Source organism: Pygocentrus nattereri, chromosome 8 (genome assembly GCF_015220715.1).
Source record: "Pygocentrus nattereri isolate fPygNat1 chromosome 8, fPygNat1.pri, whole genome shotgun sequence".
NCBI lineage: Eukaryota > Metazoa > Chordata > Actinopteri > Characiformes > Serrasalmidae > Pygocentrus > Pygocentrus nattereri.
Window position 1 is genome coordinate 7922147 of NC_051218.1, and position 16757 is coordinate 7938903.

The following is a 16757-nucleotide window of genomic DNA, read 5'->3' on the forward strand; positions in this document are numbered from 1 at the left end:
TAAAATACAGATAGGTTTTGAATAAAGTAAAGTAAATAATTAGAAAAGAAAATGTGGTGTGTGTGGTGCACAGGCACGTCTGTGGGTGCAGCTGATGAAGGAGCTCAGGCAGGGAGTAAAGCTGAAGAAAGTGGAGGAGCAGCCGTTCAACCCGCTGCCCACTGAGTTCAGCCTCACTCCATTCGAGATGCTGATGCAGGACATTCGGACCCGCAAGTACAAACTGCGCAAAGTCATGGTGAGAAATCACACCCACCCACACACTGACCACTTACAGCACCTGACCAGTTCCTTTACTGCCCAGCTGTGACTGGACGGCCAGTACATTTCATACAAAGAAACGCAGTGAAGACTGGGACAATGTGAAGAAATGCCATGAAGACAGAAATGCAGTTAAGTCTATGAAGTCATGTGTAAAAATGCAGTGACGTCTATGAAGTCATGTGTAAAAATGCAGTGAAGTCTATGAAGTCATGTGTAAAAATGCAGTGACGTCTATGAAGTCATGTGTAAAAATGCTGTGACGTCTATGAAGTGATGTGAAGAAATGCAGTGAAGTCTATGAAGTTATGTGTAAAAATGCAGTGACGTCTATGAAGTCATGTGAAGAAATGCAGTGAAGTCTATGAAGTTATGTGTAAAAATGCAGTGACGTCTATGAAGTCATGTGAAGAAATGCGGTGAAGTCTATGAAGTTACATGTAAAAATGCAGTTAAGTCTATAAATTCATATGTAAAAATGCAGTGAAGTCTATGAAGTCGTGTGAAGAAATGCAGTTATGTCTATGAAGTCATGTGAAGAAATGCACTGAAGACTGGGTTCATGTGAAGATGCAGTGAAGACTATGAAGTCATGTTGTAGAAATGCAGTGAAGACAGAAATACAGTGAAGACTATGAAGTTATGTGGAGAAATGCAGTGAAGAAAAATGCAGTGAAGACTATGAAGTCATGTGAAGAATGTGATTGATGAATGTGTAGTTTTGCCGTGTTGAAACCACTGCAGTGAAATGCAGTGTAACTGTGTGGTGGTTTTTCAAAGGGGATTACTTTCACTTCTGTCACAGATTTAGCAGTTAATAGACTCTGCCTCTGCTCCTCAATATTTGCTCTTCTTGCCCTGTGGCGCCCTCAGGTGGACGGTGATATCCCCACTCGCGTCAAGCGAAACGCACATGAGGTGATCCTGGACTTCATCAGATCGAGACCACCACTAAAACCAGTGAGTTTACATGACTGATCTGCATATTTACCTCTTTTTGTTCAGCTCAGATTCACAGGGACAGTGTACATTAATAAACACATAAACCACATTTGCTATGATACTAAGAACACACCCATTTGCCTACAGCAGTTTAGCCACACCCATTCAGTTTACAGCAGTTTAGCCACACCCATTCATCCTACAGCAGTTTAGCTCCACCCATTCAGCTACAGCAGTTTAGCCACACCCATTCAGTCTACAGCAGTTTAGCCCCACCCATTCAGCTGCAGCAGTTTAGCCCCACCCATTCAGCTACAGCAGTTTAGCCCCACCCATTCAGCTACAGCAGTTTAGCCCCACCATTCAGCTACAGCAGTTTAGCCCCACCATTCAGCTACAGCAGTTTAACCCCACCCATTCAACCTACAGCAGTATTATACCCCAGGTACTGTGCTGGACAGGCCATTAGAATATTTGGTATTCATGATATATTAGTAGTATTGGACACTTTTTTATAAAGCATACAGTCAGAGTTTTCCGATGTGCAGATTCCCGTTGGATGTAGTTGAATGTGTGTTTGTGTTGGCAGGTGTCTGAGCGCAGTCTCCCGCCGCGGCCGCAGCAGCAGCAGTCGCTACACGACCGGGTTTTGGCGGAGATCCGTCAGGAGCACAAACTGCGGCCGGTGGAGCCGCGGAGCGCCAAGAGACGTGCGTCAATCACCTCCTTTAGCCAATCAGCAGCAGTCAGTCTCCGCCTCCGTTCTGTGTGTTTCAGACTCACGAACTGTAGCATGAGCCATCATCTGGTGTTTGGTGTGCCGTGTAGAACTGTGTAAGAGTTTGTGGGTGTCGTGTTCAGAGGTGTAGTCTATTTAAAACAGGTGTGCGCTGTGTACTAGGAAACTAGCAGGATGTGTGTTCACTCGTTTAAAATTTCACCATGATGTATAAGATACTGGCATATGTGGTTCTCACTGTTACACTATATATTTTTGTAATATAAGAAAAATATGTCAATATTCTAAACAGCCAAAGCTTTAAAACTCATCCTCACTGCTTGTGAAGCTGCTAAGAAACTGAAAATGAAACCTTAAAGTGTTCTACAAATGCAAACCCACATGGGCAATGGTTGCTAGGCTGGTTGCCAGGGGCAGGAAGAAGTCAGTGGACCTTTAGAATCTTGATGTCCATTAAAATATCAAAGTTGGACAGATAAAAGTTATTTCCTGCTGGATGTGAGCTGCTGCTGTGGGACTAATAGCTATATTAACTAGCATAGTTGGTACCTAAACAAATATAATGAAGAAAATAATTAGAAAACTAAGTAAAAATGCTGAACATGGAACCATTTTAGATGAAAAAATACTCCATATATTTGAAAAGAATGAATGTTAAATGTTAAAGTTAGGCAGGTCTTGCTAACTGTGATTACTGGCTGCGTTCCAAAAGCCAGGCTCTCTAAGTCTACATTTCTAGACCTAGGCGGCATCGAAGGCTGTTCTGAACATAAGGATTGAAAGAAATGCTCTTCTGTCAGATCATTTTGTCTGAAAGTTAAAGAGAAAAGCTGACAGATGAAACCTGTCAGAACTGTTCACAGTGGCGGTGATAGGAACCAGACGTCCACCTCTAAAAGCTCCTCACAGAAAGTTCCTACATGAAATGATTCTGAATTCACTGCCTGATGACTGAGACGCTGTTTTATGATAGTTTAGAGAACTTAAACTCCACTCATGGTGGAGGGAGACATGCAGGGCGCTGTGCGGCAAAATAGTCCCGAAAGAAAACTTATTATTCCAGATTTTCCACTATTTTCCATCATTAACATTCCATATAAACTCAGAAGACTCGTGTAGGTTCTCTGGTGGTTCTGGATGGTAAATAAAATGTCTATATGTGTATTGTAGTCATGGCGACCCCTGGTTCCTATCACCACCACTGTATAGACATCTGAACCATTTCACACCAAAACACTCTGAATCTCTCTGATTACACCTCACACACTGGATTATGGAGGAATTAAAAAAAAAATGGAATTCCCATTTTGCTCCTTGGATAGCTAATATAAATGATAAAAGTGCTCCATAAAATGTATCACACATCGTTAAAAAGGGCAGTAAAATAAACAGTGAGCTGTTTTGATAGTTGTTTTTCTGTTTAAGAGGGCATAAAAGTGCCTGCTAATGGTGAGATAAACAACGGTGTCATTCACACCGGCAGTGTTTTCTTCGTCAGGCTTGGTGCCTCAGGTCTTCACAGAGGGGTGCTGCTGAGGACCGTCCATTCTCCGCTGCAGCCCGGCTTTAGGAACGCAGCTCTAGTGTAGACCGAGCTCCAGACTAGACTACACCGCTGCTTGTGCTGCTCTGTGTGGTGCTCAGTGTGCTGTGTACAGTCTGTGTGATTGGTGAGTGTGATCATTGGTTCATGGTTGTGATGTCACTCTGTTTCCTCAGCGTTCGGCTCACTGCCCTGTTTGGCTCTCACCTGCCACTGCGACATCAAATCCACTTCCTGCATTGATCTGTCCGTCACAGAGACTGGGCCCCGCCCATCGTCCCGCCCACGTGTCCTGCTCAAGGCTCCCACGCTGGCGGAGATGGAGGAGATGAACCTGTTTGAGGTGAGAGTTCAGCCTTAAAGAGATAACACCCCCCCCCCCAACTGTCCCCGCTCTCCATACACTTTTTAACTCCAAAGGTAGTAAATCAGCCCAGTCAAAGGCTGTGTTTATATACAAAGATTTTTGCCAATCTGATTGAATACATTCCGATTACAGATTCAGACTAAGGTTTATATACGCATGCGTGGAGAACCGCTTAGAGTAGATGTTACCATGTCAACCAGCATCATGTGAGGTCCAGTCAGAGTGAGATGAGCAGCAGTGAGCAGTGCTTGTGTTTTTACCTGCTTTAAAATGACGTCAGACTCAGGAAAACGTCCTTCACGTGAAGAAGGCAGAGAGGAAGACGTCGTGTTCTGAGACACATAAGCTGGTCGTCCGTCCCACCACCGTCTTTTAAAGATCAGAGCATGAACTTCTTCTCCTCTGCAGACCAGTTTCTGCTCCACCATGTTGAATGGTATAAACTCTCACTATGACGCGACGCACATGCAGAACGGACTTAAACTTTTGAATAGGGAATGTAATCGGATACAGGCGTTTACACAGATATTATTCTTCCATTTAACTAATTATTTACATTATTTACATTACCCACCTTGTTCAATCAGATAGAAACTGTATTCCGAATGGTCTCAATCAGACTGTAATATTCCGATTGAGGTGTTTAGATGGACGTCTTTTTTTCCGATTGAGCTATTACTTGAATTATTAACGGATTATTACGCTGCATGTAAATGTAGCTAAAGGGTCACTTCACAAGAAGTCCCCAGTTTTGTGCCCCAGTAAACGCCAGTGTCTGGGTGCAAATTCCCAGTGTCACGGCCCAGTCAAACATTTTTTTTGCAGTACAAAGCCCCAGGTTTTTGACCGAGTCAAAGTCCACTTTTGCTTTGCAGCTTGCAGTCCAGGGAAACTCACTGTATGAAGTCACCGGTTTGAGGTCCAGTCAAACTGCTGTTACAGTGGAAAGTCCCCAGGCCGTGGAACAATAAACTTCACTGTTTTGGTGCAAATCCACGGCTTGCGGCCCAGTCAAATTCTGCTGTCACAGTCCAGAAGTTTCCATTTTCACAGTCCAATCAGATTCCTCTGTTATGACAAAAGTTCAACCAAACTTTGCTGTTGTGGTGTAAAGTCCTAGAGCTAAAACTAAAAGCAGTGTCAAAGTTTGGAACCCCACCCCCCCACCTCCCTCTCACACACCCCCCCACCAAATTTAATTTACTGTAAAATTTCAAGCACACCTGACAACAGAAAATACAGGATTTTAATGTGAGGCTGTGCAAAACTGGGCCAAAACTGTGTGTGTGTGTGTGTGTGTGTGTGTGATGCTGTAACCTCTGTGTGTGTGTGTGATGTTGTGATGTTCAAATCTCTGTGTGCGTGTGTGTGTAGGATGAAGACTCTCCGGACGCCGCTGAGCTGCCGTGTGTGGAGAGTTCTTTGAAGCGTGATCGCTCATTCTCGGAGCACGACCTGGCAGAGCTGCGAGGGGACACCACCCAGCAGAGTGTGTGTATGCGGACAGAGAGGCCGCGCTCATACACACTCACTGGAGCTACACACACACACAGAGGTTAGAGCATCACACACACACACACACACACACACACACGCACACACACACACACACAGAGGTTAGATCATCACACACAGAGGTTAGAGCTCAAAAACACACAGTGGAGCTACACACACACACACAGAGGTTAGAGCATCACACAGACACACAGCCACACATACTCACACACACACACATACACAGAGGTTAGAGCATCTCACACACACACACATAGACAGAGGTTAGAGAGACCAGATTTTCCAGGTGGTTGCTAGGAGACTCATTTTCTCTGGAGCTTTTAATCAGTTTCTTACCCCAGTTTTGTACTTTCTCCTTCCTAAAACAAGGGAATTATCTTTTATTTGATCTCCTCACAAATATCTCCTGAAAAATGACCCGTACTTAATGGCGGTTTTGCCTGGGTGTTGTATAAATGGTCTCTGACCTTTGCGCAGTGCTGTTTTTGAGGTGGTTTAGTCTTTTTGAGTAGTAAACGGTGAGTGATCTCTGCAGGCTGCAGCTGCTCATGGGATGGATTCAGATTCACTGTGTTTGCAGCTGAGCTGGTCCACCTGTGCTGAGATTTGGCGGCTTCTATCACCCACTGCAGTTCCTATTCATCAACACTAAGGGGAGGCACTGTGCTGATCTCATATCCTGGTGCTGCATCACCTACTGCCAGACACATTCAGGGGGAAAGATTGGAATCTGCTTGTTCTGGACAGTTCTGGACAGGCGAGAATGAGAGCTGTAGAAGATTCAAAATGAATTCATATCCAGAATTCCTCATATTTCATAAGCAGAGATCAAGTCTCAAAGCAGATAACTTGACAAAAATAATGTAACTATATCATTACAGTTTATTGTTTATCACTATTTGTTCTCTCTCACTGAATCTTCAGAACCCGGAGATCAGCTCCGGGCTTCCATTCTGCTTATATCCTCTTAGAACTGTATAATAGCTCAATAATATTACATGTAATTACTAACTAATAAGCTATAATTAAGTTTAGAGTCAGTGTGTTTTCTGTTGTTTTCTAAGGGAAAACCCAAATTTTAGCACTATTTTATTCACGTAGGGTCTGAGAGTAATCAGTGTGTGCTGTTCTCTGTTCTGTGTTCAGCCTCCTACCCTGTGGTGGGCTGGGTTCCTCCGTCTCCAGTCCGGCACTCTCTCAGCGCACTGGAGGAAACCAGTGAGGCATCAGGACCCGCACCGGGTCTCAGCAGCCGCCAGTGGATGGTCAGTTCCAGCACTGCATCTACTGTAAATACTCACTATCAACCCTAACACCCCCACCTCAACACAGTCCCTAAATCAAACCCAACACTGTTATTATCGACTGAACTACACAAACAGGTTTATTAAACGCTACAGATCAACTCCAGTTCCAGCTCCTCTGTTCAGAATTTACCCTTTATTCTCATAGTGAATAGTAGGTACTGAATCATTCATAGCAGATACTGAATCATTCATAGTAGATACTGAATCATCCATAGTAGATACTGATCTCCCTGTCTCTCTCTCTCTCTCTCTCTCTCTCTCTCTGTCTCTCTTTCTGTCTCTCTCTCTCTGTCTCTCTCTGTCTGTCTCCCTCTCTCTGTGTCTCTCTATCTCTCTGTCTCTCTGTCTGTCTCTGCCTCTCTCCCTCTCTCTTTCTGTCTCTCTCTCTCTGTCTCTCTCTCTTTCTGTCTCTCTCTCTCTCCGTCTCTCTCTGTCTTTCTCTCTCTCTCTCTCTCTCTCTCTCTCTCTCTCTGTCTCTCTCTCTCAGGAGGAGTTTAGTCACCCGGTGGAGAGTTTGGCTTTAACAGTTGAAGAGGTCATCAGTGTGCGCCGTGTGCTGGTGAAGGCTGAGATGGAGAAGTTTCTCCAGAATAAAGAGCTCTACAGCAGCCTCAAGAAGGGCAAGGTCTCTCTCCCACACCCATGCTGGTTCTCTAACGGTCAGGGGTGTTCTAGATAGCTCAAAGGTCAAAGTGCCCGGAAGTCCCCAGAGGGAGGGAGCTGAGTGGAACTGAGTTTGCTAAATCAGCAGAGTAATCAGACTGCATTTTACACCCATAAAGAACACTAGTGAACTAGAATATTGAAGAACACTGAACAGGCTTGTTCATTGTTAACATGGGGGCAGTCATGGGCTTGGGGGTTAGGGAACCGGCCCTGTGACCGGAAGGTCGCCGGTTCGATGCCCAAAGCCAACAGTACATGAATGAGGTACCCTTGAGCAAGACACCCAACCCACCACTGCTCCCCAGGTGCTGCGGATAGGGCTGCTCACCGCTCCGGGCAAGTGTGCTCACTGCCCCCTAGTGTGTATGTGGTGTTTCACTGCACGGATGGGTTAAATGCAGAGGTGAAATTTCCCATGTTGTGGGACTAATAAGGGTCTCTTAATGTGAAGCATTTGGAGCTTTTTACCAAATTAGTCCAAACTGCATCCCATAGTAAAAACTATTCAAAGGAACAGTGAAATATTCAGATCTTAGATATTTACAGTGATTCTGTTTTGATCTATTTAAACCCAGAACATTAATAGAGACGGTAATAAACTAAACATATACACATTCATCATTTATAGGGTTTTTTCTACTAGGAGGAGTCTGTCCCAAACCATAACCCTAGCGTTTTCATCACTACTGAAAAGCAGAGTTTACTCTGTGGGCTGAGCCTTATTTTAGCCCCACCCCCGCATGTTAGAGCAGGAAGTGAGGCTGCATCCCTGTCCCTCATGGCCACATGGTGAGCAGTTAGATCCCACTGTTTTGAAGTAAATGTGTCCCAAAGTCTGAAAGTCAGTGAGAAACATTAGGAATCATCCTATTTTCTGCACTTTCAGCACTTTTTAGTGTTGTAATGTAAATATGAAGATTTTCTGTTTGAACAGCAGTTCAGCTCTGATTCTGAGCCAGTTCACTAAAATGATCTATAAACAGCTGATGTGGCTATTTAGAACATATTCAAAAGATTCAGAAACGTGTGGAACATTGACATGATTGTGTTCTGTGTTCTGCGTGCTGTGTGTTCTGCGTGCTGTGTGTTCTGCGTGCTGTGTGTTCTATGTTCTGCATGCTGTGTGTTCTGCATGCTGTGTGTTCTACATTCTGCGTGCTGTGTGTTCTGCATGCTGTGTGTTCTACGTTCTGCGTGCTGTGTGTTCTGTAGGTTTGCTGCTGCTGTCGGGTGAAGTTTCCTCTGTTTTCTTGGCCTTCAACCTGCCTGCTGTGTAAAAGGTTAGCAGGTTACCAGGGAATCACTCTCTGCTCCGCTGAGTCACTGAATGCACTCACTACATTATATTACATTACACTGTTACATCATACTGAGTTATGTTACATTATATTATATCATACTACACTGGTCAAAAAATAACACTCAACACTCAAATAACACATCCTAGATCTGAATGAATGAAATATTCTCATTGAATACTTTGTTCTGTAAGTTGAAAGTGCTGACAACAAACTCACACAAAAATCATGAATGGAAATCAAATTTATTAACCAATGGAGGCCTGGATTTGGAGTCACACACAAAATTAAAGTGGAAAAACACACTACAGGCTGATCCAACTTGTGATGTGATGTCCTTAAAACTAGTCAAAATGAGGCTCAGTATTGTGTGTGGCCTCCACGTGCCTGTATGACCTCCCTACAGCGCCTGGGCATGCTCCTGATGAGGTGGCGGATGGTCTCCTGAGGGATCTCCTCCAAGACCTGGACTAAAGCATCCGCCAACTCTTGGACAGTCTGTGGTGCAACGTGGCGTTGGCGGATGGAGCGAGACATGATGTCCCAGATGTGCTCAATCGGATTGCTGACACATTCCAGCCACATGATGTCTAGCATTGTCCTGCATTAGGAGGAACCCAGGGCCAACCGCACCAGCATATGGTCTCACAAGGGGTCTGAGGATCTCATCTCAGGACCTAATGGCAGTCAGGCTACCTCTGGCGAGCACATTGGAGGGCTGTGTGGCCCTCCAAAGAAATGCCACCCCACACCATTACTGACCCACTGCCAAGCTGGTCATGCTGAAGGATGTTGCAGGCAGCAGATCGCTCTCCACGGCGTCTCCAGACTCTGTCATGTCTGTCACATGTGCTCAGTGTGAACCTGCTTTCATCTGTGAAGAGCACAGGGCGCCAGTGGCGAATTTGCCAATCCTGGTGTTCTCTGGCAAATGCCAAGCGTCCTGCACGGAGTTGGGCTGTGAGCACAACCCCCATCTGTGGACATCAGGCCCTCATACCATCCTCATGGAGTCGGATTCTAACCGTTTGTGCAGACACATGCACATTTGTGGCCTGCTGAAGGTCGTTTTGCAGGGCTCTGGCAGTGCTCCTCCTGTTCCTCCTTGCACAAAGGCGGAGGTAGCGGTCCTGCTGCAGGGTTGTTGCCCTCCTGTGGCCTCCTCCACGTCTCCTGGTGTACTGGCCTGTCTCCTGGTAGCGCCTTCAGCCTCTGGACACTACGCTGACAGACACTGCAATCCTTCTTGCCACAGCTCGCATTGATGTGCCATCCTGGATGAGCTGCACTACCTGAGCCACTTGTGTGGGTTGTAGAGTCCGTCTCATGCTACCACGGGTGTGAAAGCACCACCAACATTCAAAAGTGACCAAAACATCAGCCAGAAAGCATAGGTACTGAGAAGTGCATGTGTCTACACAAACGGTTAGAAACCGACTCCATGAGGATGGTATGAGGGCCCGACGTCCACAGATGGGGGTTGTGCTCACAGCCCAACACCATGCAGGACGCTTGGCATTTGCCAGAGAACACCAGGATTGGCAAATTCACCACTGGCGTCCTGTGCTCTTCACAGATGAAAGCAGGTTCACACTGAGCACATGTGACAGACATGACAGAGTCTGGAGACGCCGTGGAGAGCGATCTGCTACCTGCAACATCCTTCAGCATGACCGGTTTGGCAGTGGGTCAGTAGTGGTGTGGGGTGGCATTTCTTTGGAGGGCCACACACTCCATGTGCTCGCCAGAGGTAGCCTGACTGCCATTACGTACCGAGATGAAATCCTCAGACCCCTTGTGAGACCATATGCTGGTGTGGTTGGCCCTGGGTTCCTCCTAATGCAGGACAATGCTAGACCTCATGTGGCTGGAGTGTGTCAGCAGTTCCTGCAAGATGAAGGCATTGAAGCTATGGATTGGCCCGGCCATTCCCCAGACCTGAATCCGATTGAGCACATCTGGGACATCATGTCTCGCTCCATCCACCAACGGCACGTTGCACCACAGACTGTCCAGGAGTTGGTGGATGCTTTAAACCAGGTCTGGGAGGAGATCCCCCAGGAGACCATCTGCAACCTCATCAGGAGCCTGCCCAGGCGTTGTAGGGAGGTCATACAGGCACGTGGAGGCCACACACAATACTGAGCCTCATTTTGACTTGTTTTAAGGACATTACATCAAAGTTGGATCAGCCTGTCGTGTGTTTTTCCACTTTAATTTTGTGTGTGACTCCAAATCCATGCCTCCATTGGTTAATAAATTTGATTTCCATTGATTGATTTTTGTGTGATTTAGTTGTCAGCACATTCAACTTTGTACAGAACAAAGTATTCAATGAGAATATTTCATTCATTCAGATCTAGGACGTGTTATTTGAGTGTTCCCTTTATTTTTTTGAGCAGTGTATATTATATTATATTGCGACGGCTTAGAAAATGGATGGATGGATATATTATATTATATTATATTATATTATATTATATTATATTACACTGTTACATCATACTGAGTTATGTTATATTATATTAAATTATGTTATATTACACTGTTACATCATGCTGAGCTATATTATATATTATATTATATTGTATTATATTGAGTTATATTAAATTATATTGTCTTATATGGTTATATTGAGTTTTATTGTGTTATATTGTGTTATATAGTTATATAAGGTTATATTGTGTTATATTGAGTTAAATTGAGTTATATAGTGTTATATTGTGTTATATTGTGTTATATTCTGTTATATTGAGTTATATAGTGTTATATTGAGTTATATTGTGTTATACTGTGTTATAATGAGTTATATTAAGTTATATTGAGTTATAATTTATTATATTGATTTATATTGAGTTGTATTGTGTCATATCAAGTTATATATTGTTATATTGAGTTATACTGTGTTATATTGTGTTATATAGTTATATAAGGTTATATTGTGTTATATTGAGTTATTTAGTGCTATATTGTGTTATATAGTGTTATATTGTGTTATATTGAGTTTTATAGTGTTATATTGTATTATATTGTGTTATATTGAGTTATATTGTGTTATGTTGCAGGGCTGTGTGTGACTCCTGCAGTGCTAAGGTAGGCTGTCTTTCATATCTCAGTTTTTCTGTTGCACTTCATGAGTGCAGTATTTTCTCAGTTATGCATGTTGTAGTAACACTGTCACACACTGCATTTCATGATCAGCTGCTCATTACAGCGGCTGAGTGCAGATGTGGTTAGTAAGATGTGTGGTGTCTCTGCCTGTGAACCTTCTCTGTGTTCTTTGTGATTGATTCCCAAGGTTTTGTCATGAGTGAGATTGTCATATATGACCTTTTATTTCTTGCTGGTGTAAAACTGTGTTTTTGTGTGTGTGTGTGTGTGGGTGTGTGTGTGTGAGTGTGTGTCTGTGTGAGTGTGTGTGTGTGTGTGTGTGTGTGAGTGTTTGTGTGAGTGTGTGTGTCTGTGTGTGTGTATGTGAGTGTGCCTGTGTGTGTGTGTCTGTGTGTGTGTGTCTGTGTGTGTGTGTCTGTGTGTGAGTGTCTGTGTGTGTGTTGTTTTAAACTAAATAATGTCCTTCACTTTTAATACATTTGCCGTTACATCCCTGCTTGGTGCCCGTTAGAGTATCATGTCAGCCTGATTGGATGTCACTCAACTCATTTACAAAAAGTTTGCCCTGACAGAGAGAGAGCAGAGATAAACAACTGCTGTCAGAACAAAATCAACAAAATCATATCAACAAATGGTAACACTACAGAAGAAAAAACATGCTTTACTTTTAATGTAAGTCAATGGAACCAGACGTCTTTCCATGTAATTTTGTTCGATCTCTGTTGGTCCATTCATTATTAAACTTAAACATGATGTAAAGGCCATCAGGCTTTTTCACATTATGTCAAAAGCTGAAAAAGGATGTGCAAGATTTGTTTCAGCAGCAGCCGAACACCAGCGGTTTAACGTGTCAGTGATGTGACTGTATTGTCGTTTCTCGCCATGGTGTAGCAGCACATTATGACACATCCTGTCGCTGGAAATCATCAAAAAAATTCTAATAAAATAAAGGCAAATAATTTTGCATAACATCACTGTTAACGTTGTATAAACACTCCTTAAAACTGAAGCACCCCTTTCTTTAAAGCCCTTCCCACACCCCTGTTAGACAGGTCATGCTACCTGGCCCCCATTAGCTTTCAGCCCTACTTCACTGTTGTTTTTCTCTCCTGTCTCAGATGAAGATGCCCTCTAAAAAGATGGCCCATATTCCGGTCTACACAGTGGGCTTCCACAGCAGCCCCCGGAGCCATGGACACCGGAGCGAGGTCTACAAGTGAGTCGCGCGTGTCTGATTGGCGCTAAAGTGTCAGGCAGGCTTTAATGAGCTGCGGTTCAGGCGGCCTAATAACTGTCCATCACACAGGTCCCTAAGCGTTCTTATGTAATAGCCCCCTCCATCTGAGCCACTCAGCAGGGCTTACGCAAGAGCTGCTGTTCTTCTAGATGCAGCTCTGCTGCGTCCTGAAGCGCAGTGGAAGTGACAGGGCGCCCCCACGTTAGCCAATGTAATGCTTCGAGTAGCCTGCTTCGCAATTCGTGACTTCTCTTTGAAGCCTGATGAGGTGGACGGGGCTGTGCACGCAGGTATGCGGTGCTTATCCGCCTGAAAACAGCGAGAGGAGCGTCTTTGTGTTTGTGCATTTTGATGGAGAGCGATTACGTCTCATGTATCCGTTCAACCTCCCTGCTGGAAAAATCATACAACACATTAAAGGTTTTTGCCGGTTCCTGGTGGTGTCCAGTGGTCACTAATGGAATTTTGTGTTTTCCTGATGGGTTGATAACACAGCGTGAAGAACTCCAATGGTTTAACTGGTGTTCTGGTCCCAGCTGTATTTGATGGTTTCATAATGGAATTTAAAGGTGCCCTAATGAAACTGTTGGTCTCTAATGGCAGTGGTTAAGCCAGTTCCCATTAGAAAGTGAAGTCATCAGGCTTCTGTCCTGATGTTGCTAATGGTCATTTTTCAGCAGGGCTAGGATCTATGTATTCTGTCAGCAGAGCCATTTGGCATGTCGCGTAGGGCCCAGGGCCCAGGGCCCAGGGCCCTGCTTATTATTTACAACTTCGATGAGGCGATGGAGTGGAGCAATTCTCATTCCACCTTAAATGGTGCAGCAGTTACAATCAGGTGACAGAATGGAACTGCTACACCATTTAAGGTGGAACTGGACAATGAAATAAGGAAACCAGCTTCAGCCTCGTCAGCTCTCAGAGGTCTGTCCATCACTGCATCTCCCTCACCTGATCTTAGAGCCTCTTGGCGGACTGTAGGGGGAGCACTGGGGCGTCAGGAAGGACAGGTAGGAGGACCCCTCTGCAGAATATTGCTCACGGCCCCAGAGGTCAGGACAGAGGTCATTGTGAGATGTGCCGCGTCGCGCCTCAATTTAGTGTCCATATTCGGACGGGAGTGAAGGTGGGCTTTAAAACTGTATCACTATTACATCAAACTCACATCACTGAAAATCAGCTTTTCATCAAATATGGGCCTTTAAGATAAAGACATGGATGCAGACATAACCTGAAAAAAACAGCCATATTCTCTCTCTCTCTCTCTCTCTCTCTATCTGTCTCTGTCTCTTTCTGTGTCTCTCCCTGTCTCTCTCACTTTCTGTCTCCCTCTCTGTCTCTCTCTCTCTTTCTGTCTCTCTCTTTCTCTCTCTCTCTCTCTGTCTCTCTCTGTCTCTCTTTCTGTCTGTCTCTCTGTCTCTGTCTCTCTCTTTCTGTCTGTCTCTCTCTATCTTTCTCTGTCTCTCTCTCTCTCTGTCTCTCTCTGTCTCTCTCTCTCTGTCTCTCTCCCTGTCTCTCTCTTTCTGTCTCTCTGTCTGTCTCTCTCTCTGTCTCTCTCTCTCTCTCTGTCTGTCTTTCTCTGTCTCTCTCTCTCTCTCTCTCTGTCTCTCTCACTATCTCTCTCCCTGTCTTTGTCTCTGTTTCTCTCTCTGTCTCTCTCTTTCTTTCTCTCTCTCTCTCTCTCTCTCTCTCTCTCTCTCTCTCTCTCTCACAGGTCTCTGCGCTGTCTCTCCAGACGCTCTGTTGAAGAGGAGTTCCCGTACCTCTATGCTGGCGGCTGCAGTCTGAGGGACGTTTGCGCCGAGTGCACCAAGTTCGTTGCTGATGTCATTTCCTCCAGCCGCCGCAGCCTTGACATCATCAACAACACACCCAAAAAAGAGAAGCCACACCCCCAACACTACCCAAGAGGTGGAGTAAACTAAGGGACAACCTGGTGCTCTGCTGGGCTTCCCTTATAAGACACGCCCTCTGACACGCCCCCTGGCAGCAAGACCATCCCTCGAACTAAAGAGTTCAACATTATTAAGCTGCAGCTCCGCGGACCGAGGCGAGTCACTCCTTTAGAATGAAAGAGTAAGGTTTGGGTTAGCTACCTCCTCAAGCATGTTAGCTGGTTAGCTAGCCAGCTATCTAATAAACATCAAACATTTGATTTTCCATAATTAAATAAACAGCAGCTTTCAGTTTCAGTTTCACCTCATGCTGATGTTAGCTACCTCACCAATTATCTAGCTAGCTAACTTAGCTAAATTGCTTGCTAGCTAACTAGCTTCTGCCTGAGACTCGGTCTGCGTGGTTGTAGCTAGGTGCGTTAGCGTTCGCTGTCCTGCAAGAATGTGGGCTGCGGGCTGGACGCAGGTGCACTGAGTTTGACGTGGCCCACAGAAGAAGATTCAGGTTTAGTGTTGCTGTTGCCTTGTTTAGCTTGAATGTAACATTAATTAATCAGTGGGCCGTGACCGCGCGGTGGATAGTGGTGAGCACTGAGGCGTCAGTCTTTCACTCCTAAAGCGATCCGTTTGGCACCAGAATGTCCCTCATGAGCATGGAATACGCTGCTTTATGCTGCTGATTTATTCCAACCTCAGACAGAATGTACAGTACTGTATCTTCTGTATGTTACGCTGTCTTATTGGCTGAATGTATCAGGGGCCGATTGTTAAGGACGAGGTGCCAGTTCTAGTGGCATGGAGAACCAAAATCACCTTCGACTCACACGTACACAGACACCTGGAACCCCCCACTGCAGCTGAAGCCACCACTCACGGTCTTGTGCAATCTGCTCTTCTTTTGTAAATGCTGTAGATCTGCAATAAATCAAAGTGCAAACAGACTTCAGTGTTACTGTGTTTGTTCTCTGGACCCACATCCTGTTTTACAAAACATCGCAACTGTCGGATCAAAACCTCGCATCTCCAAAATGGAAACTTTACAGGAGAAGGAAAAACATACTTGACTTTTAATGTAAGTCAATGGAACCAGAGTTTGTTCCAGATAATTTTGGGTAGTTCCATAGTCCATTCATCAAGGGGAACAGGTATTTTCAAATTATGTCAAAAACTGATAGCTGATAGGCTGAAAGGGTGGAGCTAAGATGCTGTAGCTGAATGGGTGGGGTTAAACTTCTGTAAGCTGAATGGGTGGGGCTAAACTTCTGTAGGCTGAATGGGTGGGGCTAAACTGCTGTAGATGAATGGGTGGGGCTAAACTGCTGTACATTAAATGGGTGGAGCTAAACTGCTGTAGGCAGAGTGGGTGGGCCTAAACTACTGTAGGCTGAATGGGTGGGGCTAAACTGCTTTAGGCTGAATGGGAGGGGGTAAACTGCTGTAGATCTCTCTGTAGTCATATTTTGAAACATTCTGCATAGTCTGATATCAGTTTATAAATAGCTGACCAATATTGGTTAGTAAAGTTGTTACATATCTGTAAATATATCTGTTTTAGTGTTTTTTTACTTAATTAATCATCAAATTAATTGGTAGATTACCTGATTACTAATAATCAGCAGTATAGCATTAGATGTATAATGGTAGTAAGAGTTTATGAGTCTGGTGCCCGGCATGTTTCTGTGTCAGTGTGTTTGTGTTGTGAGTTAGAGACTCAGCGCTGTGTGGATTAGAGAATGTGTGAAGTCTAATCTGAAGTGCCGTGTGTTGGTGCTGAAAGAGAGATTAAGGCCACTGCAGGTTACTGTACACAAACTCTCAACTGAGGATTATCATCTGTAACACTGACTGAGTTCACACACCCATCATCACACAATCT

General features: G+C 44.6%; 1 protein-coding gene across 2 annotated transcripts in view; it reads left to right on the forward strand.

The window, feature by feature from the left end:
- The window catches only part of spire2 (spire-type actin nucleation factor 2), a 33657-nt gene extending 17835 nt beyond the window's left edge, over positions 1-15822 (forward strand). The window contains exons 5-15 of one of the 2 annotated variants that reach the window (XM_017717219.2): positions 74-238; positions 1135-1221; positions 1793-1913; positions 3662-3828; positions 5227-5407; positions 6514-6656; positions 7162-7299; positions 8553-8620; positions 11704-11731; positions 12868-12965; positions 14701-15822. In XM_017717219.2, coding sequence (XP_017572708.1) covers positions 74-238; positions 1135-1221; positions 1793-1913; positions 3662-3828; positions 5227-5407; positions 6514-6656; positions 7162-7299; positions 8553-8620; positions 11704-11731; positions 12868-12965; positions 14701-14911 — 1407 coding nt within the window. In that variant the 3' untranslated portion in view covers positions 14912-15822. The remainder of the gene's footprint in view (positions 1-73; positions 239-1134; positions 1222-1792; positions 1914-3661; positions 3829-5226; positions 5408-6513; positions 6657-7161; positions 7300-8552; positions 8621-11703; positions 11732-12867; positions 12966-14700) is intronic. The other variant, XM_017717220.2, reaches the window with a different exon arrangement.
- Positions 15823-16757: the final 935 nt, after the last annotated feature.